This window comes from Natrix helvetica (genome assembly GCF_964273705.1).
Source record: "Natrix helvetica genome assembly, chromosome: 4".
NCBI classification, from domain to species: Eukaryota; Metazoa; Chordata; class Lepidosauria; order Squamata; family Natricidae; genus Natrix; species Natrix helvetica.
Window position 1 is genome coordinate 92,998,475 of NC_138550.1, and position 26,632 is coordinate 93,025,106.

Sequence of the window (26,632 nt, forward strand, 5' to 3'; positions counted from 1 at the left end):
CCGGGTGGCTGCTCGTGAGCATGGTCACCTCATGGCTGCTTCGCCTCTGAGGCTATACCCGGATCTTCGGGAACCCGCTTGCAAGGAAGCAGCTGCCTGGCAACTCCCCCCTCCAGCTAGGCAGAATGCCACTCCCCAACCTAGCGGTATCCCGAAGGTGCCAAGCAATGTGAGTGCCTTTCTTCTGCCCCCCCCCAGCTCCCGTGGCTTGGTGCCTTCGGGATACTGCTAGGTCGGTGAGTGGTGCTCTGCCTCGCCGGAGGGGAGGGGTTGTCCAGGGGCTTATTTTTGGGGCAGGGGCTTATATTTTTGCCCATCTGAAAAATGTGGCAAGGTTTTAATTTCAGGACATGTTGTATTTTCGGGGAAACACGGTAGCAACCAGGGAGATTTTTTTAACAACAATGGCAAGAAGGTTGTAAAATGGAACACAACTCACTTAACAACTATCTTGCTTAGCAATGGAAATTTTGGGCTCAATTGTGGTCATAAGTTGAGGTCTATCTGTATGTAGGGATTGTAATATATCAAGAGCAGGGTTGTCAAACCGGATTTCTTTGAGGGCTGGATCAGCATTGTAGTTCTCATTCTCAGGCCAGCGGGGGGACAGGGAGTGGGAATGGGAATGACACTTCCTGCAGTATCCTGCCGGCCAAAACGGGGCACGGGGGCATGTTGGGCCCCCCATGCCTCATTTTTGCCCTCCATGGCCTCCTGAAGCACTCTGCTGGCTGAAAATGAGCTCTCTATGGCTTCCTGCAGCACTCTGCCGGCCAAAAACGGTCCTCCGTACAGCCATTTTCAGCTGGCAGAGTGTTGCTGGAGGCTGGTGAGGCCAAAAATGGGCCGCAGGGGGAAGCATGTGGCCTGTTTTAGTCAGCAGAGGCACCGCGGGCCAGTCCTTTTGATATTTCCAGACTGGCCCCGCAGCCCGGATTTAAATACCCTGCGGGCCAAATTACTGATCTAGAGGTTCAACTTAGTCCTCTAATAAGGATCCCTCCAAAAATAAGACACCAAATTTAAAAAATCTCCCTCCGTTTTGTTCAGGTCATTCCTACAAATGGTCTTCCTCTATGTTTTTCTCATTTTTCCTACATTTTTTTCTTACCTTCAAGATTTTCTGCAGTTTCTAAAGAATTGTAATTTCATCTCACTTTTCTAGCCCACACTGCTTCCTGATTTAGATAATTCATCCATCTATCTTTTTTCCACTTTCAACCTCGTATTTTCAGCTATTTTTGGCCTTTCTCCTCTCTCACATCTCTGGTTGACACTTCTAAATGTTAGGTTTAAAAGTATAAGCATGTCTAATATTGACCATGAATATCGACCCAAATTAAGCACATTTATGGGTAATTGCTTAGTGTTTTCCATTTGAAATCAGTGGCCACATTTGAAATTGCAGCATGTAGACAAGGGCTGTCAAACTCACAGCCTGTGGGCCAGATGCGTCACATGTTGGCCATGCCCATGCCCGGTTCAGCGAAGGAGGAAAGTCACGATACATCATGTGATGATGGTGTGATGATGCATGTTTGACATCCATGATGTACACTATAGCCCAGTCAAAATAATTTGATCTAGTCTCCAAAGTCTTTTTAGCTTAGTAATTGGGACATTATTCTATGCTTGCAATGAACTTCCTGATAAGACTAATGTGACCATCTGTGTAGGATACACACCTTGTTTCACCTTAAGTTCTCTAAGACAAACATTTAAATCATCAAAACTATACATTGTTAAAATACTTGAGATATTTGTTGCCAAACAAGGAAAGGCAAGGAGAAATTAACGAGTGTCTGTTATTACTTGACTCATTTTTAACATACACGTGCAAGCACAAATGCTTTAATTTTAAAAGTATTTTAGAAGATTGTGGGAGAAATCTTTAAATAATAATGAGATCAACCTACATAACAAACTAACCCAGGGAAAGTCTCTTTCTAGATACTTCTTCCATCCAGCAATCCAACAACAATCCTGGCTGAAGCAGCATGAATAACTACTGTACTTTCTTCTGAATTAAGCTGCTATTTATCCTTCCTTTCATCCAAATCACAAGACTCACTTTCACAACCTTTCTGGTGGAGATGAGACAATTATGTGCCATCTAGGATGTTCTGAACAGGGCTCCAATTCCAATCTCCTAATGACTTTCTCCCACATCATATAGATATTAACTAATATGAGAGTCAAGACAGATCCACAGCTCAGTAGGTAGAAGAACCATTTCTTAGCATCTAGAATCAAAATATCTAGGTATGCGATACCACCAAATCCTGATGTAACCAGAAGAATAGAGTAATGGTTCTAAAGCTGCCAATAATTCAATTGCAGGTAGCAACATGCACTTCCTATGGAGATCATTCATTCTGTTTGTTTGTTACACAGCCTGATCTCCAAGGCATCTTAAAACGAATTACCAGAGCATTGAAATAAAAGCAACTCTGAAACCAGATTGATTTCATTTTTAAATGAAATTAATTAAATGGAAGAGTAGAATATACAAATTTCACAATTATAATGGCAGCGTCAAAGGGTTTGACATGTGCATCTGATATATCTGATGCTGGGTAAAGACACAGAATGGCTGAACATATTATAAGATATACTCTAGTAATAACACTCTTTCCCAATTACCTTCTTGGGGAATTGTGACCACTTGAGAACTTTTGTTTTGGAATAAGGCAATTATAGATAATCAGTGGAGCAGCAGCGCAGCTAATTTGTAAGTAACCTGTTAAATTGCACCTTTCAAGAGCCTGAGGGTGAAGGTGTGATGCTTGGCTGTGCATTTTTATTTCTTTGCTGAATGCTACCCAGTGTCCTAGGAGACCGGGGTGCATTATAAACAATATAAAATAAATAATACACAATTATTTCATAGCATTTCCACAACACTAGACATGGTATAAAAGACTATTGCCATATAATTTTAAATAACTGAAAGAAAAAAAAACCTTGAGAAATATGCTAAATTATCCCAATCACCCTATTAGTGATTATGCACAACAAAAAGCAATGGAAAAACAAGGAAAGAAGTTGTTATACTGACCACCACTGCTGCAAATAACCTTAAAGGCTTATCAAGATTGCCCCAATAAGTTCAATAACTTTGGGGTGAGTTTGCTGACTTGTTGATTGCTAATCAAGGTTTTTTAAGGATACATCAAGTGAAGGGTAGTGGTTATGTCCTAGGTAAATCCTCAGTTCAGCAGGAGAAAACAATCAAACTCAATTGCCATTGCCAGAATTCCACATAAACTGATTTTGTGCTCTAGGCTATATTACTTGGGTATTCTACTGCTGACAAGGTAGCAGAGATTCTCTGAATGACAATTTGGAAAACATTCAACTAATGTCCTTCTAAACAGCTCAAGGACTTCTTTTTTGTAATTTTAATTTTTAAACAAGCACAAACGGACAGAACAAAAAACATTAAAACCATCTTCCATTACAAATTATAGAAAGTGTGTCAGTTGGTTACAAAATTTCTATGCATCACTTCCATAGTCATCACTTATAATTCATATCAAATCGCATATTTTTAAATCAAACATATTTATCTATATTACTATTATTATATCTATCTCAACCTTCATTTGACTATGATTGTTTTTACATCCTTTTATATGAAATATTCTAAATTTAAAGCAAAAACCATATAATGGCATTCCATTAGATTCTCCTAAAATCATCCAATAGCATTACATCTTTATAACATGTTCTAAAAAAAATTGGTTATATTTAATAATAAAGATTTTAAACCTCCTCTCATAGTCTCCATTTGTAGTTTATATAAAATTTCATATTATCAAATATATATGTGTGTGTGTGTGTGTTGTATTTGTGCTGATAAATAAATAAAGGGAGACTAGTATGAATCCATTTCAAGCTATTTAGCTCTCATCAGCTAGCCATACCCTTACTGGGATTTGAACCTGGGCTGTATTACATATTAGGCAAGAGTCTTAGCTGGGCTAAGACTCTAAATTTGAACCTGGGCTGTATGGCTACGTGGCTAAGACTCCTGCCTAATATGTAATACAGCCCAGGTTCAAATCCCAGTAAGGGTATGGCTAGCTGATGAGAGCTAAATAGCTCGAAATGGATCTATACTAGTCTCCCTTTATTTATTTATCAGCACAAATACAATACAAATATAAAAAGGCAACATTAAAAATAAAAATATGGTTTTCTGCCTGGATGGTTTTCTGTGATGAGCCGAAGGACAGAAGGAGGGAGTAATGAGCTTCCTCCCATATTTGGGCATACCAGGGGTTGTAACACAAATACATACCTATTTCCCTGGCTCAGCTGATAAAGGAGGAGAGCCTGTGGCATAGTGGCTAAGACTCCTGCCTAATATGTAATACAGCCCAGGTTCAAATCCCAGTAAGGGTATGGCTAGCTGATGAGAGCTAAATAGCTCGAAATGGATCTATACTAGTCTCCCTTTATTTATTTATCAGCACAAATACTACATACATACATACATACATACATACATACATACATACATACATACATATGCATTGTTATCATTATTAATCATTTATTTGACGATAACTATTATCACTTCATTTTATACATAAAATTCTAAAAATTAAGTTAAACTTAGTTAAACTTAATTTTTATTATACATTTTCATTACATCAGCCTGTATCTTTTCAGTAATAATGCAGTCTTATGTCTCTTGCTATTTGTAACATTAATATTCTGATTACTTTCTTGGTAAGTCTTGTATGGACTTCTCTTCGCAACTTGTTCATTTCGTATCTTATGAAAACTAGAAACCCTCCATCTGCTCCCTCCATCAGCTTGTCTTAGGTTATCACTGGTGTTTCTGTCAAGATTTCTCTCCTTACCTCCATCAATTTCTCTCTCTTTTCTTCTTCTATACTTTGAAATCTGGGGTAGAGTTCCAGTCCTTCTATCTCCCCTTTCCATATTCCACTCTTGCCATTTCCAACCACGCTCAGTTTGCTGTCAGGATCCACAATTTTCTTATCTCTTTGATCATTTTTTTCTTCAATTTTTACAACTCTGTCCTCCACTTTCTTCATTTGATAAACATCAATTTTTCCATCAAATGTTTCTGTTTTGTGTTCTATTTTTTCCAATCTCTTCTCAATTTTCTCTGTTGCTACTAATAATTTTTGAATTTCAAACATAATCATTTGCAATGTTAAAATTTATTTTTCCTGTTGCTCCATTCCTCCAACACTGCTACTATAGCATTCAAGGCTTTTTGTTAGATTTCAAGCAAGTTCATTATAATCTTTCAAGTCAAGGCTTTGTCTTTCCTCTAATCCAGCTGCTGATAAAACTCCGAAAAACACCTGTGTAAACAACCTGTGTTCTTCCTATTATCACTCTCAGTAAACAAGCTGAAAAGCCTTGAAGTGTCAAATGATCAAAGAGAAAAAAGAAAAAACAATGTTTCCAAGCCTCCAGTGTTACTTCTTTTCCCTCTGTTGTTACAGCCCTCTTTGTATTCCTCTTTATATCTTCTTTATGTTCCAAACTTAAAGAAAAAAGATTCTTAAATGGCAAGAAAAAACAATCCAATCAAACATTGTAAAAAGTTTTAATCCGTAGGTATAAAAAAGAAGAAAAAATAGAAGAAAAACTAATCTATTCAGTTTAAAAAAACAGGAAACATTTGCAAAAAATTCATCCATAAAAAGAAAAAGAAAAAAGATAACACACTAAGTTTAATATGGTTTAATTTCACCGCTTGCTCTCTTCTGTCTTCAATTTTAATTTAGCTTTATTTTTTTGAGTAGTCTCTTTTCTAATAATAAAATTTCCTCACCAATTCGACACACTTTCTATTTCCGCTTTCTTTCTGTTCCAGAGCTGTCCCAACTTCAGCAGCTTCAATGGCTGCATTTCTGTCATCAGAAATAAGAGCTTCTCCTGGATCTATCAGGGACTTTGCAGTGTCCCTGAGATCAGCAGGACGTACTCTTCTCTATCACCATCTCTACGGGACAGTTTAGGTCCAAAAGGACCATCCAGTGGCAGAAATATCGTCTGCGATTTTGGAGCTCCAAGATCGCACATCGTGTCGCCACAACGTCAGTTCCTCCTCCCACAGCTCAAGGACTTCTGTTGACCAAACTATAGTTATGGATGAATGTAATAAATGATGGCAATTAACCATGTATATATCCACAAATAAACTGCTTGTCTCAAACTTCAATGGAGAATGGCTAGTTCATTTCTAGTGATCTAACATAAAGAAAGGAATTAGCTTCTCTGGTTTCTCACCTTCTCCCAGGCTTGGAATTAAAGACCACTGAATCTAGGATTTATGTGTGTTCAAAAGATAGAGGCAAATAGGACATTTCACTGTGCAATCAATTGTTCAAGGTAAGACTGCTAAATTGTCAGAATTATGTAACCCTCCAGCACTAGAGAAATTTCAAATAGCAAGGACAAACACTCCTGACTTTTCGCCCAGAAAAAGTCTAGGAATAACTTCCTCAGATTTTCCATTAAGGATGTATAAAATATCCCTGAAAGGTGTTCACCCTTAATAGGATTAATAACATGATCAGAGGAAGTCAACTAAGGTCAGTGGCACTGTAACTCAACCAAAACAATACTAATTGAATTAGCAAATGAACCTTTCTACCGCACAGTGGGAGTAAAAAGAAGTCAGAGTAAATATTTCTCCACTCTATGTGTTTATATTTGTGAAAGCTGCATTAATGTGCTTTTGTTTATCACATCACTGTAACAAAGCTCTTCTTCTATTTCGGAGTGGGTGTTCTTTATTTTCCACAGTGCATATGTAGCTTAGTTCTATATTTTGCTTTTCTTTAAATCTAAATTATTTATTTTGGCAGATAATATTTACATGGCACATATTTGCAGGGTGTTTTTTTTTTAAGCTGTGACGCTCTTTCCTTTTTTGAAATGACATATTTTTTTTGTTCTATTAGGAAGGCTTCTCCAGTTCTTAACCAACGCAGCAATACTGATTATTAGAGCTGTATAGTGCACATAGAATTTGAAATCAAAAAAGGCATTCAGCGAGAAAAATACAGCATCTATTGGCAATTATTTTAACAAAAATAATCTTTTCTGAGATTGCATGGCAGTTGAAGAGAGCAGGCAACAGATTCATGTCTCTACATGTTCTAAAAAAAATTCTTTAATCTTGGGTCAAGTTTCTTGACTTTACCAGCTATTGGCAGATGAATTTTTCTAGTATTTTTGTGGCATATTATTTCATTGTTTCAAGAATACAAATGAATGCTTTTGTCTACTATCACATGGATATTCCTATTGGGGTGGCTGAATTCTAGAGTTTTACTGACATAGAGCCAAAAGGCTGGAGAGCTACAGCAATTTTCAGGATGAACAGGTTGCTGAAATGTTCCAGTTTTGACAGCTACCATGGTGTGCATGTTTTATAGAATTTTTTTTTCAGTTCCTTATAATTATGGCAGGCTCCTACGCCAGAGTATAATTTCTCATGGACACCATTATTTGCACTGACAAATTAGAAGTCTGAATAATGATGGCTTTTGTGAGCTATTTGCACTTGTAAGTCCATTCTCCCAGCAATGTACAACACTGCAGTATCATACTGCCCTGGAGTTTTTAGCTCGAATGTGTAATTGTAAAGAATGGCTGATTTCATACTGAGCAAATTGTAGCTCAGTAGTATACTATATGCTTTCCCTGCAGAAGACTCTCAATTCAATTGCTGAATACGTTGAATTAAAAGGATCAGGACAAAGATGATTAGAAAGATCATGACAAAGCCTCTGTCTGAGAGCATGGAAAGCACTTTCCAGTCAATGCTTCAAATTATTCAAAAAGGCATCACAGTAGCAAAAGCTAACCTATACTAAAAGAGAAAACAAATTCAGCTCAAGTGCTGAACGGTGGCTGTAAAACAATCTCACACAGCTCTTATCCAACTGATATTTGTATGAGAGCTGAGGATAAGTTTTAACTGAACAGCTGCTGTTGAAAACATTTGTTATTAAAGATAACTCCTTTCCCCATTGATCAGCAAATAGAGTCTCGAGCACGTAACTTGAGCAACCAACTGGTTTTCTAAATAGTTCTATTGGTTTAGTTGGTAGGTGTATAGTTTGCTTGATGGTTACATACAAGAGTTTGAACAGGTAGAGCTGGTTTTCAATATTTGCTAAGACAATTCCTTACAGTGGCTTTGAGCAAATGAAGCAGTTGAGATGAAAATAGGACAAACATTAATACATCATTGGTGTAGGATGAAAACTATTTTTGTATGTTTTATAAAAAGATGGAAAACAATAGCAGCAAACAAATATAATTAGTCTGCATCTTAAAATAGAAATTCCATTTGTACACAAACACACAATTTTTAAAAAGTACTATTAAAGTTTCAATCTCATCCCAATATATACATCTTTAAACCTGATTTGACTTCCCAAAGTGAAAAGTAGTCTGCCATATATCATAGCAAAAACGTATCTGTCTATTGTTTGTTCGAAAATTTGGCTTGGGAGTGGGACCAGACACAATGCTTAGCTTGTTAGCAGCTCATGAAACTAATTGTCTGGTCTTCTAGAGAAACCAATAAAACAAAATGCATCTTCCTTACCATCCTTTTGAGTCCCTTCTGTAAACCCAAGCACAGCATTCACCCTTAACAATAACTGAGGTTATATATAGTAGTTGTTCACCTTTTGATACCGGAAGTTTCTTTGAAGGCAAATGAAGGAACAAAATTTAATTCCATAGAGAAAATATGACAAGTTACTTCATGTTCTTCAGCATCAAATTCTTCAGGAGTCCCTAGAAGCCAATTTCATAATTCTGTCTGTCTCTTGGAAGAATGAAGATTCTATCAATATGAGTCCTTCAGTAATTTGTCACAATGAATGGCGTTTAGTTTCTTCCCAAAGCTCCAGTCTCTTTGTAGTGAGCAGCTGGGCCACTCCACTTAAAAGCATCAGGAAAATAGTGAAGGACATCACAATGACATAATGGCTAATACTGCAATGAAGAGAAAATGATGCATTAGAAAGAAGCAGATTACAAATCAAGTAATCTAAAGGAACAAGGTTTGCACACATGCACACATATGTAAACCTAGACACACATACAATCTTAGGCAGGTACAATCAAAGACACAATTGCAAACTGGAATTTTAACTGGAAATTTGCAGAAAGAATCCGAGTCATAGATTGATTTCTGAGCATTATATCGTAATGCATCAAATGCTCCCACAACTCTCTGTAAAATTATGGTTACCCAAGTTACTGGAACATAGAACTGCAAATGCCCTACATACAGAGTTTATTTTTTATTTATTTAATTTGCTTGCCGCCTGCTGTGCAAACAAGGCACTAAGTTCCCCTTAACTTCCCAAGAGACGTATGGAGATTTTGATACCAATTACCTTAGTTGGCAGCTTCAATAACAAATGAGAAAATGTTAGATAAAACTTAATTTTAAAAAAAATCCATTATTCAACAAGGGCCAAAAAGCTAACCATGGTTTATATAACATAATAATGGAGTTGGAAGGAATCTTGGAGGTCTCCTAGTCCAACCCTCTGCTCAAGCAAGAAACTCTATACCAGGGGTGGGGAACTGTGGCTCTTTTGCGACTTGTGGACTTCAACTCCCAGAATTCCTGAGGCAGCTATGTTGGTTCTGGAATTCTGGGAGTTGAAGTCCACAAGTCGCAAAAGAGCCACAGTTCCCCACCCCTGCTCTATACCATTCTGGATAAATGGCTGTCCAATCTCGTCTTAAAAACTTCCAGTAATGGAGCACCCACAACTTCTGAATGCAACCCTTTCCTAGTTAATGGTTCCACTGTCAGGAACTTTCTTAGTTCTATGTTGGTTGTATCCTTGATTAATTTCCATCCATTGCTTCTTGTCCTGCCTTCTGGTGCTTTGATAAATGGGCTGACTATATATTCTTTGTGGCAGCCCCTCAAATATTGGAACACTGTTATCATGTCACTACTGGTCCTTCTTTTCATTAGATTAGACATACTCAATTCCTATAACTGTCCTTCATATGTTTTAATCTCCAGCCCACTAATCATATTTGTTGCTCTTCTCTCCACTCTTTCCAGAGTCTCACAACTTTTTTTTATATTGTGGCAACCAAAACTGGATGCAATATTCCAAGTGTGGTATGACCAAGATATTATAACGTGTTACTAACACTTCACGTAATCTTGATTCTATCCCTGTTAATGCAGCCTATAATTGCATTGGCTTTTTTGGCAGCTGCAGCACACTGCTGGCTCATATTTAAGTGATTGTCTACTAGGAGTCCAAGATTCTTCTCACAGTTACTGCTATCGAGCAGTAACTCATTAGATAGGGTCCAGTATTTAAGTCTGTCAAGATCCTTCTGGATCCTGAGTCAATCTTCTGGGGTGTTGGCTATTCCTGCCAGCTTGGAGTCATCTGAAAATTTGATGAGCTCCCCTTCTTTTCCCTCATCTAAATTGCTTATGAAGATATTGAAGAGTATTGGGTCTAAGATAGAACCTTGAGGTACCCCGCTGCTTCCTTCCTTCCATATAGATGTAGTTTCATTACGGACATGCTGAGTGTGGTTTGTCAGCCAGTTACGAATCCATCTGGTGGTATTGCTATCTATCACACATTTTTCTAACTTACTCAAAAATAGGTTATGATCTCCTTTGTCAAATGCCTTACTGAAATCCAGGTATCCTATGTCCACAGCATTTCACTGGTCCATTAATTTAGTCACTTTGTCAAAGAATGAATTAAAGCCCACTTGACTTTAAAATCAGCCCAGAGTTTGCCCTCCATCCCTTAACATTTCTGAGAACCAGCCCACAGCATTGCTCAGTTTGCATAAAGAACTCAATAATAGACAGGTAGGATAATCAAACTGTACAAACTATTCTTTCAACAATTTGGCAAACACAATACAGTTGTCCAAAATTCTTATAATAAACACAACCTCTCTGGGAGAAAAATATTAACTTTGTAATCCAGCTGAATTTTTTTCTTCATTTCCAAGGAGTTTCACAGATAGCAAAAGTGCCATTGAATTAGTTCTCATTTTAAGGTAGAGCTTTGTGAAAGCTTATGAGTTCTGTATTCTATATTAGTATCTTCATTTCCTTCCCCAAAAGCTGTACGCAAGTGAGGAATAAAGCATAAGTATCCACTCTTTTGGTGTTTAAAAAAATACAGAGATTATTTGATGACTATTCCAATTTGTGTTTTAATCTTCCTAACTCAAATAAAAATTTAATTACTCTGAATAATTAAAAGGAATGCATGAATGCATATTTTGTTTGTTCAGAGTCAGAAGTTCAACTTATATTGAACTACTAGGGCAGTGGTGGGCAACCTTTTTTTTCAACTGAGCCAAATCTCGCCAAAACCACGATTGAAATTTATTTTGAGAGCCACATTTTTAAAACCGAAAATACATAGGATGGTACACTGTTTTTAGTTTCAATAAACTCTGGCATTTGAAGCACGCAAGTCTTAAAGCTGTCAAGTTACAAGATCCTTGCATCCCTAACCCTTTAGGAAAAAAAACCCAAGGGGTCTTCAAACCTGACAGCTTTAAGACTGGTGGACTTCAACTCCCAGAATTCTGAGAGTTGAAGTCCACCAAGGGCATCAATCATATTAGCCCAGGCAGGGATCTGCAAAATTGGCTCTTAAGACTGGTGGACTTCAACTCCCAGAATTCTGAGAATTGAAGTCCACCAGTCTTAAAACAGCCAACTTTGCAGACCTCTGTGTTAGCCGAAAGCCTGGCGCTGGGCGGGCCTTGCTCCCCCATTGGTGGAGCCCCAGGAAGCGAGGAGGGAGAAAAAGAGACGGAGGCCAAGGAGCTTCTCCCCCCCCCCCGCAAAAATCTTATCAGGAAGCCGGCGTGATCGGCTAATTTGCTAATGCCCGCCCGGCTCCCCGGTTAGATTTTTGCTGGGAGGAGGCCGGGGGGAAGCTCCTTAGCCTCCGTTTCTTTTTCTGCCTCCTCGCTTCTCGTCCCCGCCCTACTTCAGGATCCTCCCTAATCATTGTGGGTCAAAAAGAAAAAAGGGAAAGAGGCGCTTGTTTTGAAGTGCCCGAGAGGAGGGAGGGGAGTGGGCGCCCGGCACACAGAAGAGCCACATTGAAGTGTGTAAAGAGCCGCATGTGGCTCGCGAGCCGCGGCTTGCCGACCACTGTACTAGGGAATCTACTCAGTCACTGAGAAATACCTGTTGTAGGATATGGCTAAATGTCAAACAAACAATTGAAATGGCATAATCAGTAGATAATAGTAATTCACAATAGTTTGAATGAGATTCTTTGACATTTTGATTTTAAATGTGTCCAGGATCAACCTAACACCCATTTGCTAAATTGCAAATCAAACAACTCTCTCCTTTTTTCTTGGATTCACCTTTTAACTTCTTTTAAATTATTCTCAATTTTTCTGTGAATTCTTTGACTTCGCTCCATATTCTTAGCGAAACCAAGTCTAAACTGATTTCAAGAGCTAAATTAAATGCATATTCTCCCCCGTTACCTGTAACACCCACCATTACTTGTGTCATTTTTTTAGACACTAAGAATCTTGGAACAGAGACAATCGTTTTAATCTAGTTAAGCATTGTAAGATGCTACTGAATGAATGGCTGAAATGAGGAAAGCACATTTATTTGCATAGTGCAGAACTTGCTGTGCTGATCACAAATTGCCATGGGGAACTTCATTCTAAAAGATATATATATTACTGAAGTAGTTAGGAAGGCAGGAAGCTTAGTATAAATTCCTGTCAGAGTTGACAATTTAGAAAGAGGATAGACAGACAGATATAGAGTTATATAGATATATGGTTAAAGTGAACTGATATATTTGTTCCATGTCTGAACAAATGAAACACATATATACGCACACACAACACACACAAGAATGTATACCTATTTTACACAGCAGCTGCCCAATAAAGATGATTCCTAGGAACAAGAGTATTTAATGTCTTATTTGAATGTGACTGCATTCCTTCTCGTTTTTCCCAATGGAGAATTAGAGACAGCAATTTGTCATACGCTTTAAGCAGAAGTTTATCAGAACTCTGCTACCAGAAATCCATGACCAAGCATAGCACGGATTAGAAGCAACCGCTATTCGCTTCCGTTTAATTTATTTTCTGCATAAGCTGGGATTCTTTGCCTGATGGCCGAAGCACTGCAGTGGATAATCATCGGATTGAACATTCAAGCAATGAAGCATAATAATTTGAGGCAAGGCAACTGTGTTTGGAAAATGCAATATGGTTCGGGTTGGATATGCATGTGTGTGCATTTTTAAACAATAAACATTGAGCCAGCGTATATATCATGCTAAGCCAGGCTAATATTTTACAAGGAGTAGCACCTGCTCACACTCATTGGCTCCATTCCCTGGGCAATGCAACTGGCAAACAGATGTCACGGTTTAGCTAGAGCATAGCATATATTCCAAATGCGAGTTACATGCTAATCACAATTACCTAGAGAACATAACCATAAATAAATCTTGGCTACATTCTCTGGTTAGTACAGGCTGGATATAAAGTGCATCCTGCATCCAGAGAATACTCTTAAGTGTAGACACTTGTTTGAATATCAAATTACCTAAAGAGAATGGAAAACTAGGGGCGACTACTCTACGCTTATACTTATTTAATGTGATGTTTAAGCATTTCTGGAACACATTTTACAGAAACAGAGAGTAATGAGTGCAGAGGTGACAGACCCGTAAACTTCAAGCAAGTTTCACTCTTACCTATAGACATCAATTGCATTAGCAGTCTAGAAGACTTTTGACCAGCCACATGATTGATAGTAACTGTCTTTTCCCGTTAGAAGTCATTTAGTGTGTTCAAATCTATTTCTGTTGCTTTGCCTTTAAGCTGCAATAATAAAAATCCTGGATCTCAGATCAAATGAGACCATTTGGAATAGTACGGAATTGTGTTCCGGAGAAGAACTGAAACTTGGTTGTCTATACGTACACAGAAGCATGTGTTCTACCGCTGAGCTAGCATTGCCTAGCAGAGTCTGAACAAGACATTCTCATCATGCCAATCAAAGCTTACAAAGAGCGCTGCTAATCAGGATGAGGACGCAGCATGATTCGGAAAATGCTCATATTTAGTCATGATTACAGAAGGAACATCAGTGGGGGGGATAAGCTGTGATCTGAAGAGGTTGATTGATGCATCCGGAAGTAACTTCTTTTAAAAGTTTTAAATGTCTCCCGTGCTGATTCTTTCCATTCTCTCCTGATCGTGAAAGGCAGGCATCCAAAGCAAACCTGGAGGCACTTATTTTTAAATAAAGAGATTAAATTTTATGGCTCCAAGATTACATGTTCATATGTAGCTAAAAGTTAAGTAGCGGGTCAGGACATTTTAAAAACAATGTTGGGCCTCTTGATCCATGAGGAGAGCAAATGCCATTTCATTTTATAGCATTCTATAAAGAAAACCAGGGAACTATGTTAGCCTCAGTTCTGAGTAAGAATGGGAATTATCTATTCATAATTCACAAGACTCCCGTTAAAAAGGGACTTTGTCAGGTATGATTTAAACCAGTGTTTCTCAAACTTGGCGACTTTAAGTCCTGTGGACTTCAACTCCCAGAATTCCCCAGCCAGCTATGCTGGCTGGGGGATTCTGGGAGTTGAAGTCCACAGGACTTAAAGTCGCCAAGTTTGAGAAACACTGATTTAAACCAAGGGTGCCCAACTTTGGCAACTTTACGGCTGGCTGGGGAATTCTGGGAATTGAAGTCCACTAGTCTTAAACTTGGCAGGGTTGGACACCTCTGATTTAAACAATCATTGAACCATGATTTCTGTGTATTGTTAGAAAATACCCAGTGATTTGTTTGAAAATGTCTCTGTCAACTTCAAACTGAACCTGTTTTTTTTTCTTGTTCAGAAAAACAAAGTAAGTAAGCTTAAGGTGGAGGTGGTGAGGAAAATGCTGACAGACAGCTTCCTCATTGGTTTACCTCCAGAAAAATTAGTTTACCTTCTGAAAATACAATTGTTTGCTGGTTGGCCAAGCTAACCATTGCAGCTGTTTTGAAAACAAGGAAATGTTCATGGGGAGGGGAGGAAGCCACTTGGTGAGAATTACCAGGATATGCTTCTCAAATACCAAATATGCTCATCAACAATTCACAGAAGCCGGTTTTCTAGAGGAAAAGTCATAGGTACTCTGCACAGTGTGCCAGAATAATTTAGTAAAATTAAAAGCATAAAAGCATTTCAGATGTAAGAAAACTAGGAAAATGCTGTATTTTAGAGATGAAGACTGCAAGGACATAAATACTGCACTAATTATGTAAAACTTAAAGTAAGATGGGCATTTATTACTGGTGTAGCAGTGAAACCAAAGCAGCTCTTGTTTTCGATATGTATCATGAAAGAGCTATGTCAAACATGGATGATGTACATCAATTAATGAACCAAATTCTTTCAAAAGTCTTGAATGTGAAGAAATGTTCTACTTGCAGTTCAATCCCTGGTTACTTATTCACCCAAGTGATTTACTACATGATTCTAAAATGATCAAAGGAATAACAAAGATACGGTAACTTTTATGATTGCTAGAAAGTACTGGGGGCAGGAGCAAGGGTGGGCTGCTGAGTATTCGCAGGGGTTCGGGAGAATCTCTAGCTAAGATTCTCTGCAGTTTAGAGAACCCCCAAATCCCACTCCTGGCTGGCCCCACTCCTGGCTGGCCTCACCCACCCAGCCCCTCCCAGGAGTCCCCACATAGCCCATTTTGGATGCAGGTAAGTGCAGGGGAGGCTCGGGGAGAGCAAAAAACAGGCCTACCTAAAGTTCGGGAAAGCTGGAAATGGACCTGTTTCTGGCCCCCAGTGGGCCTCCCGAGCTTGGGGAGGGCAAAAAGGCCACCCCCACCATGGTTCAGGAGGCCGACTAGGCCACACCCACAATGGCCATGCCCACCCAGCAACCGGGCAGTTAACCCTTCGCTAAAGTTTTTGAAGCCCACCCCTGGGCAGGAGTCATGTAGGGTTTTTTATGCATTCTTCTCTTGTATTTATTAAATTTGCATGCTTCTTACCTCACCATTGAGCAAGGAAGCTTATATACTGAGTTAGAATGTTACTATGTAAAAATGCTGAATTAAAAAAAAGTGCTGTGAACAGAATACAATTGAAAGCAATTCCTAAGAAATTTGTATCATCTAATGGCAGTCTTCAAATATATATGGAGTTATCAGCAGCCCATAGTACTTGCCGGCAGCTCTATTTGGAAGATGAATTTTCATGGAGAAATGAGAAATGGGATAGTAATTTTAGAACAATAATAAAAAAGGTTTGCTGAACAACATCAACAAAATCAATAACAAAAAAAGGCTCAACAAAAAAGGACCTACTTCATGGCAGGATTTGATATTCTACATAGCAGGCACAGATTATGTTTATAATATTGAATATGTAATTTTTTTGTCTTGCTTAAATGTAAATAAAAAATCTACACATTAGCAGAATATGTGAATGTATGAATATGAGGAGACAAGGAATAGATAGCAATAGAAATAATACTTAGACTTATATACTGCTTCATAGTGCTTTTACAGTCCTTTTCTAAGTGGTTTACAGAGTCAGCATATTGCCCCCAACAATCTGGGTCCTCCTTTTACCCACCTCAGAAGGATGGAAGACTGAGTCAACCTTGAGCCTGGTGGGATTTGAACTGCTGAACTGCACTTAGCAGACAGCTGAAGTAGCCTTCAGTACTGCACTCCAACCACTGCGCCACTATATATATGCTGGTCTTGTTGTATTCGGGTCTTTTCCCATGTAAGATTGAGATTGTCTTGGCAACATTTCAGCGAGGTCTCACTCACCATCTTCAGGCTGGGTTTTGGGCCCTGAAGATGGAGAGTGAAACCTCGCTACTGCAGATTATCTGTCTTTTAAGAAGATGTCATTCACCTCTAAATGTAACACTTCAAAATAAAGTTAAAAATAATCTAGAAGGAAAAGGAAAGGGACATTGACAGCAGTGAAGACAGAAATAAATTAAGGGTATCAATTATACAGGCTTTCAAGTTTCCTTTGTGCTACCCTAGAACAATAAAGAACATTTTTGGAATCCCTGCTGTACCTGTTTCTTGACCTGGCCAACCTTAAAGAGTTGATATCAATCTTGCAAGCTTCTCTAGGCTTCTCTTTGCCTTATCTTATGCAAATAAAATCAGGGTCACTTTAAATTTACCATGCTTTCCTCTTTCTTGGAATTACATATGTTTTTGGAAGTCACTTGGCTCACTTATTATTTCCCCCTATTCTCAGTGTTGGATCTTTCTTTCTTTTACACAGATCATGTCTCACAGTTTGAGAATTTCTGCCCAAGGAACATACTATTACCCAACTTAATAAGGCGCGTGCCCGCACACACACACACACACACACACACACACAAAATAAAGGAAAAAAATAAAACGGGTAAGAAATTAGAAAGTCATGAATCCATTTTCTTTAACCAGAACAAGCAGCAGCATATTGCAGAACCACTTTTTACGCAACATTCTTGGTCAAACTGTTGAACCGCACATATTTGTAACATTAGGGTGGAAGAAGAAGTCGCAGGAGGAGCTAACCAATGATCTGTACCTTGTTCCAATGTCCAGCCAGCTTCCATAATCTTTAACCAGAAAGAAGAAGTGCTAGAAAAACAACAACAACTATATTCAGTACATGTACATTGCCCAATAAAAGTGACAAAACTGATATGTATATTTGAATTGTTCAGGACATATAAACCCATCTGTAAAAAAAGGAAGACCAGTCTTCAAAATATGATTTACAGTAAATAAAAACAGGTACATACTGTATGCCAGATAACAAGTCACTAAGAAAGTAAATGGGTAACAATCTGGTGTAGTGGTTAAAGACTGTGAGTTCTAGTTCTGCTTTAGGCAGAAAACCAGTTGGGTGATTTTAGGCCTGTCATTCTCTCTCTTCTCCCTAGGAAAAAGGCAAGGGCAAGTATTACTGAAATCTTGCCCCCAAAACCTGCAGAACCAGTCAAGACAATTGCTACAAGTCAAGAGTGATTTTAACAACACACACTCCCATCCCCAAAAGGAAACTGAATCAATTACTGTAAATTTTGTATTTGGTTATGAACTCCTTGAGTCCAGACAGATATTTCCACAAACAGACAGCTGCTGCCAAGAGCAACCAACCTGCATTTTCTTTACCACATTTTCTAAAAATGACCCAAAGCGTAATCATGTCTGGCTCTATTTTGCTGGCTACTGCTTGCAGAGATGGGATGATTCTTACTGGAACAATCATGCTTCTCTCAACATCTGCTTCAGCCTTCTAAATGGTCTTTGGCTAGTTGTTTCTCTTTCAGCTCTAATTCCCTATAGCCGCATTAATGATCAACCTAAATGATACCATTACTGAAAAGCAGGCATGCTGAAGAAGCCATAGAGATAGTGATTACAGTTTATTGTCTAAAAATTAGTGTAATTTTCCCCATCTCATGAATATGGCAAAGCAGTCTCCTTTTCACCGTCAGCAGTTGTACTAGCAGAAGAAAAAGCAATGGAGATAAAAAGAATTCTATTAATTTATTTCACCATTTGGCCAGATGGAAAAAGTTCTGATTCAGTTTAAGGCAGTTGTCTAGCTATACTGCTACAGAGCTATCACATGCTTATCCAATTTAAAATGCTGACAAGTAAAACTTTGAAGATGGCATTTAAGAGGATTCTACAGATTAGGTGGGAACACTTAGTCAACCATAGTTGCTCCCAGAATAAAGTAAGATCAGAACAGGTTAATATTTGGCGGGATAACACCAGGAAATCCCGTTTCTGTACAATATATTGAGAATTTGAAAAATCTGATAGGGGGAGGGGGGGAGAGGGAGGGGGAGGGGAAGGAGAGAGAGAGAGAGGGAGAGGGAGAGGGAGAGGGAGAGGGAGAGGGAGGGAGGGAGGGAGGAGAGAGAGAGAGAGAGAGAGAGAGAGAGAGAGAGAGAGAGAGAAGGAAATGGCAAGACCTTTCTATGTTGCTGCCAAGCAAACTACACAAATGTAGCTGCCAAGAGTTAAGTTCAACTTAAGAAGTTTTCACCTTTATTTTGGACTCAACAATAAATAGCCTGGGATTTGCAAATATTTCCTCCTATTTATGAGATTTCCTGGACCAGTTCAATCAAAACAATTTAGTTATGATGTGATAGAACAAAAGCTGGTGTGTCATATTTAACTAATTCCACTGGGAGGAATAAGGGAACATAGATTTGAAAGCATAAACCTCTTCCATTACTGTTCCAAAGACACATCCCTTGTAGCCAAATTGTGATGTGTGCATACACTACAGGCATTGTATATACTTTAGAGTGAGCATAGTTTTTAATTTTTTAAAATTCTATGTTTATTATAATTGTTTAATCTATTTGATGAATCCTGCTCCACCCACCCAAATCTCTCACTATATACAAAGATAGGCTTATTCAACCCGTTCTGGGTGGTATTTCTCATTACACATTGCTTGATAATTTGGTATTTCCTTTGAAAAATTAAAAGAGACTCTTTTTTGTTCTGAAAGTATGGAAGAAAAGATTAAAGCAGGTACGCATGTGCATCTGATATTTTCTTTTGCTCAGACTTTAAAATCCTGTATGAAGTAGATGAAAATTTAGTAGTAGCTAACTTAATGGCCCCATAAAAGAATCGAAGTGATAATATAGACTTACAACTTTTTTGATCATTCATTAAATTATTTCAAAGAATTATAGCCTTTCTGCAATTTATGCAGGGTTTCAAAGTCAACTCACTGACCTAATTCAAGGAACTTTGAAGTCTGAGGCTAATTCAGATATCCCTTGATTGAATTAGCAAAGCTCTTTGGGTTTTGATCTTATTTGTACAAAATGTCCAAGAGTAGCTTACCAAAGCCATAATGTCTGAAATCACAAGAACAATGAGAAAAAGCCTGAGGGGAAAAAATAAAGTGTGTCAGAAAAGGACAATAATCCACAGTTCAATAAAGCTTCGAAGAACACAAGATGTGTTCTGAGGTACAACGTAGTTCTCTTTTGATCTATTTTCTCAGTATTGCATGCCTTAAGAATATCAGGGCACCATACTGTGTGTTAACTATCAAACATGGAGCAGGCAGGAAATGAGCAGAATCAAAGTAGGCTGATTTGTATGACTTGTCAAAATTAGGCCTGGTTTTTTTTTTTTACAGCTAATGACTTTTCTACATAATTGATTATGTAACAGTTACCTACCTTTTCCAGGGACCTGACAGTCTCTTGATTGATGGAACCCTACTAAATTGTACAATTCAAGCTTCCAAAATTTCACAAAGGATTGGTCAGATTTCAAAGATGTTTGATATTTATATTCCAATTCTTTCCCAAGGAACACTAAACAGTATACCTGATTCTTCTCTTTTTCTTGGTCAATTTAATTACCTTGACAGCCATGGTTCCCTAGTCTTAATTCAGAATTATAACCGCTTTAGTAAATTTATTCAATATTATCTACTGTATGTAGATAGTGTAGAACTGCACAGCTTGCAAACACAAATGTTTGTTTGGTTTCGTTGGTTCATTTAACAATTGAGGCAAGAAAAGTCATAAAATGGGGCAAACCTGACAACAAACAACATACATTTTGGGCTCAAGGTTGAGGACTATATGTATTTACATAGGTTCTGCACCAGAAAACATTTGCTAATATTTATCACCATGTCTCAGTCATGAAGGCCTAAAGTGATGTCCACCAAGTTCAAAGATCATTAAGTATTTATTTCCCTTTAACCTTAAGGCTTAAGAAACTAGTTACCTGTATCTGAGGTACCCAAGACCACATTTTTGGGGGAAAGCACATTTCAAAAGAAAAAAAGGACTAAAAACAAGTAAACTCAAATACCACTAACGACCTTTGCATTATCATCTTTTCATCAAATAATTGAAATATTTTGAATGCGGATACTGCTCTAAATCACCAATGGCTGGTTTTACTCCAGGACTGTGCTAAAATGCTGTACATAGCTGACCTAGTAGCTCAAAAAAGAAATGGGTCATTAACTGTAATAATTTAATTTGTAAGAATTATAAAAGTGCTATCAGTTAGAGTGTGAAAACTCATTAAAATACTGCATTATGGCATTAATGCAAGGCAATCACAACAGCCTCTAACAAATTATATCCAGTCATATTATCAAGATCAGTTTTGTAAATTAACTTTACCTTAGAAGGCCATTAGAACAAGACAAAAAACATTTCATGCAAATTTGTTTAGAAGCTTACTTCTCTTTGCAAAAGAGATAACTCAGTTGGATACCATCAAAATCACTGATGGTATCTGATCAGCAGTGATGATCTGAGACTCTCTTCTGCATAGATTTGACAGATGCACAGAACATCAAAATCAAAATCAATTTCTATTGATTGCACTAAATATGGCACTGAAATTTCTTGGTTTGGAATGTGGTGAGTTTCGCTTTTACAGCTGGGGTCAAACATTTACCTACTCAGCAGGAACAGCCACTGCACAGAGGGAGAGCTGATCTGCATCTTTCTTCTCCAAGACATAATTTAAATCATTGATGCAGTCTCTCCAAATGGAGGTATATGTATGCCAAACTGCAATTTCTTCAATCATTCAAACTACTCCCCTCTGTCTTTAGAGGGGAGGAAAGAGAAGACTCCTATTAACCGGACAGTGATATTCCAGTATTATCCTCTGCATGAATTTGCTTCCATAATATGTTACTTCATCACTATAGACGGGCATACTTGCCTGCATTTAAACTCTCATGAATGTTTTAAAAACCCTACTTTGATAAGAAAAAGCATTTCATCCAATAATCTGTTATGTGTTAATTTTTAGCATTTGAGTGGAATGCTAAAATGCTGATCTTAGGTATCAATCCCTGTTCATTATGCAGAGACTGAAATTTTAATTGTTTGTGTGTGTGTTTGTGTGTGTGTGTATTGATACACATAAGGAGAGAAATCTAACACAAACTGAACACTTTCTGACAGGGGGAAAAACTTGGGAACTGAATCTAATGATCAAATTTACAAAGTAGCAGCCTACACACAGTTTAATTTTTCCCTTATCATCAATCCCAAGGCAACTTCTGATTCAGTAAGTGAAAAAGTAACTAAAAAGCTTTACCTTTTAGATGATAGCTGGGTTGTGACTTGAATAGCTTCAAATGCACATGAGACAAGAACAAAGGGGATTGCAATCTGTTCAATAAACACAATTCTGTTAAGCTGATGGCAGATTCCCACACCACAAACAAAAAGAAAGGACGCCAAAATTAACGTTGCTAATACTCAGAGAGTCATTTATGCACAGCCCAAAGTTTATCAGGTTGAATGCAGAGACTGCAATATATTCTTTTTAAACAATTCAGACGTTGTTTAAATTTAAACTAAACATTATTTTCAGTCCTGGCAAATATGGGCTGCTGCATTACGTTAAACCTTTTTAAAAGGTTATTAAAATAAACAGACTACAAAATGACATCTTTTAAAATAAATTATCTACTTTCAAGGAACATTTTCCATATAAATGCTGAGAAGCTGTTTAGTGATATGGAAAATCACTACTGGTAAACACATTCCCCTGTGCCAGAACAACCACCAGTGCTATTTTCACTGTGGAAATTCTGATAATTTCTGCTACAACAAATCCCCAGAATGTAATTTAAGATTGACCATATCCATTTTATATTATATTGATAAAAGTCACTCATTTGTTTATTCCTAAATATCTAGATGAGTCTGGGAGTTGAAATGCATATATTGTAAAGCTGCTAAGATTTTTTTTAAATGTTCTAGATTATTTAATTTTTAATTTTATTTATTTTGTCAAGCATGCATAAAATAACAGATATAAGCATAAACATGATTATGAAAACAGGAAATGGATACGAATAAGTGGGGACAGTAGGACAGGGACGGTAGACACACTGGTGCACTTAGGCACGCCCCTGACAGACCTCCTAGGAATGGGGTGAGGTCAACGGTAGTATATTTTAGGCAAAATGCTAAGTTTGTGTTTTTAAAAAAATATGTTCTCTCAATAGTTGTCTTACAAATTCAAAATCTAAGTACATCATAGTGATCTAGCTCTGAAGTGTTCTTGTTCCATACAGTTTTGAAGGTGTGATTTGTGGCATGCATGATAAGGGTATTCAACCTCATCATTCTTCTATAAGATTTAAAAGATGGTATTCCTGAGTACCATGCATTTTTTTCTATTTTTTTCTCAGGCAAAATAAAGGACAGCCTCATCTTATTTACTCTGGAAATTACGCTACGTTTCCTGAAGTGGCAGAGAGAAAAAAATGACTTTTTTTTCTCCTCTCTTTTTCGGCATTCATTCGGCATTCAGCTTCCACTATTTTGGTATAAACCCCTCAAAAGTCCTTCCTAATGGCATCCATGATTTATATTTTTTTTCTTGTGAATTACTACCACAAGTGACAGCAGCAAATACAAATTGATATGAAGTATTGTGTATTTCTTTAGTAGCATTTTTTTAAAAAAAATAGTTCAAAGTGTTGATCTGAACAGATCATCATAATCAATGCAGAAGTCTGAGAGACATCACCCCTGCCTCCTGTGACACAGAAAATGGTTCCTTTCTCTGTGAAGAAGGAACACAGAAGGAAATGGCTTCCTGTCAGAGATAAAGAGTTTTAGGAATGTGGGTTCCATGACCTGTAGGGAAAATCAAAACCTGCAAGATGGTGGATGCAGTGCTGGGATCCAAGCCCTGCTCCTTTTTGTACATGTGTCAAGCATCTACAAAAAGGGATGGGTTTGAATAGCAATGCCATGATTGGCAGCCTTTGGGTCCCTACAGATGCTTCTGCCAAAGCCCCACATTCTCTGGTGACATCAAGCCTGTGAGAGAAGAGGATCGGGTCTTTGGAATTTACTCAGTTTATCCCTTGGCCATATGATTTTATGATTTCATAACGTGGAAATCATAAAAGTGAAAATCAGACAAAATAAAACATGTTAAAACAGAGGCACACTAAAAGTCTAGTATTCTACATTTGAAATAGTACAAAAAACATACATAGGCCAATTCATTCTTCCTTCCTTCCTTCTTTCCTTCCTTCCTTTTCTTTCTTTCCTTCTTTCCTTCCTTCCTTTTCTTTTTTTCCTCCCTTCCTTCCTTCCTCCTTTCCTTTCCTTCCTGTCTCTCTATCTCTATTAAATTTCTATGCTGCCCATCTCCTCTACAAGATGACTTTGGGCGGCTTACAAATTATTGAAACAGGTGAAAAATAATTAAAAGATTATTTGTTGGAACGTGAACCTTGCTAACTTTAAGGTATAGTTACAAGTGTACAGTAGAACTGCAGCCTATCCCAGTAGTTTTGATCTTACTATATACATCTCATACATAGATGGGACTTCCAGCTCATGAAACTGGAAGTGCCATGACATCACAGGCTGCCGAGACTCGGGAGCAGAAAGGGAACCACTCTATCTTAGGTGCTGTCATCCAGGTGAGGTTTTAGTTACATAGTTGTGTGACATGTCCTGTCACTTCCTGTGGCTTACTGATATGGCACACCTGCGGATCTTTTGGGGCACATAAATGTGTACAGCACAGTGATTGAAAACTGCTGGCCTATCTAGTGTAACAAATAACATTTTCTAAAGGGGAAAATACTGACCTTCCACAATAGCAAGCCTCCCATCAGGAAAGGGCTGAACACAGTCAAGAAGCAATATACCGAGGTTGGATCAAAGCTAGAGTTTAAGAATGAGAACAGAACAAAACATTATTAATGTGCGTTTTTGTAGCCAATACATTCCAGGAGGAAACAGAAAACAGCATGTGTCCTTTGTCTCAATTACAAAAATGTGACACTATTATGTAACAAAGAGATATGCTGCTAGTTTGTACTGTTTCTACTTTTACAGCTGAATTTTAGTGTTTTAAGTCTCTAAGTGACAGCCTTCTTACCTCTGACTTAAATATTTTTAAAGCCCCAATGATCTCACAAAATATTTCCTTATATCATTTCCTTTCCCACTGATAATTATCAGTCCACGCCTAGATCTGTTAGTAAACAAGTGACATACACAAAAGCACTAGCACATTACCCGCTCCTTGTAATGATTGGCTGCCAGTTTGTGAGCCAGCTTACTGGTTTTGCTTTTTTTTTCACGTGGACAGTATTATATTTAGGATTCTCAGCATGGTCCCCATGATCGGCAACAATACCATATTTGGTGTTCAAGCTTTGGCCCACTTGAATTTATACACCCACGTATATGTTTCTTTCCTAAAGGCAGATTGTCAGCTTCCAGTATAATCTTTTATTTCCAAAAATAACACAGGAGGGGGGGGGGGAATCTTAGCACAAAGAATCTTAGAAAATACATCTAGCAGATGGTTGGTACCCGAGTGTTCCATTAATGCCTCAAGAAGACAAGACTAACCTAGGTGGGAGAGTGGTGGAAAGGAGGGCTTTGTGGAATAAGCACCACAAAGAGTATTCCAGCTAGATTTTCCTGTGTGGCTTTGTGATTTGCCACACTATGCAGAAGCAATTATTTTGTGAAGAGGTAAAGCCTCTGATAAGCAGTTATATTTATTTATCAAGAGCACAAATGGCATGTTCAAATTCTGGTTATGATTGCTATGGTTGTTGAGGACTACCTGTGTATGCTACTCTAACCTGAGTATTAAAGACAGAGAAAACACAGCAAGAAGCACTTATCAGCTAGAGCTTCGAGTTACTAAGATGGAGCTCCTACAATTCACAACTCACTTTTCCTCCCTCTATCCTAGATTGTTGGAATATTAGAGTATTCTTATGAAAGAGATGGAACATGTTAATTCTCCCTCAGTAAGGTAATGCATGCCAGGATAGAGCTTTCAGCCAGAATTTAAATTGCTGGTAAAATATATTTTACCAGCACCTAACCTGGCCTTAAAAAATGGTAAGTTTTAGCTGAAAATTCTACTCTCTCTGTCACCTAAACACGCTTTCCTATTGCATGAAAGGAAGACCAGCTACCGTATTCTCCCCTTTACAAATGGAAGAAAATATTTGGGGAAATTCCCTAAGGGTAGAGAAAATTTCTGGTCCTGCATATTCTTTTCCCCTCATCATGATTAATATAAAATATAAAACACTCCATGGTATGCAATATTATATGCAATTGTGAAGGCATTTGCTTAAATTGTTTAGCATAGAAACAAGTAGGCGGAAACGGAATGGAGGGATTGCGATGGTTGCTTTTAGATCAGTTTACCTGTTAATAGAAGCTATATTTCCAGTTCCAAAAAAGGCTGTCACTATGAAGAAAACCTGCATCAAGTTGAGGAAAATGCAATATTGCCAACAAGGTAACAAAGCATGTTTACTGCAATTTTTCTTTTACAAAAGTTAAAATTTCCTGACTGATCCAGGAACTAACAAGTATATACATTGCAATTCTCTGTATATGTACTCAAAATTATGACTTATAATATCCACCTGAGAACACCACCCAGAATTGCAACTATTAGTGCGATTAATATGCCAGCCAGCTTTCCACAGGCTACTAAACCCATATACATATATGAA

At 37.9% G+C, this 26,632-nt stretch overlaps 1 protein-coding gene across 3 annotated transcripts in view; it reads right to left on the reverse strand.

The window, feature by feature from the left end:
- Positions 1–8,255: 8,255 nt before the first annotated feature.
- Positions 8,256–26,632, reverse strand: part of PIGN (phosphatidylinositol glycan anchor biosynthesis class N) — a 70,304-nt gene continuing 51,927 nt past the window's right edge. For all 3 annotated transcript variants that reach the window (XM_081951377.1, XM_081951378.1, XM_081951379.1), the window contains exons 24-29: positions 26,319–26,374; positions 24,728–24,803; positions 22,201–22,274; positions 19,957–19,999; positions 17,660–17,712; positions 8,256–9,009 (exon numbers count right to left, since the gene is read on the reverse strand). In XM_081951377.1, coding sequence (XP_081807503.1) covers positions 8,886–9,009; positions 17,660–17,712; positions 19,957–19,999; positions 22,201–22,274; positions 24,728–24,803; positions 26,319–26,374 — 426 coding nt within the window. In that variant the 3' untranslated portion in view covers positions 8,256–8,885. The remainder of the gene's footprint in view (positions 9,010–17,659; positions 17,713–19,956; positions 20,000–22,200; positions 22,275–24,727; positions 24,804–26,318; positions 26,375–26,632) is intronic.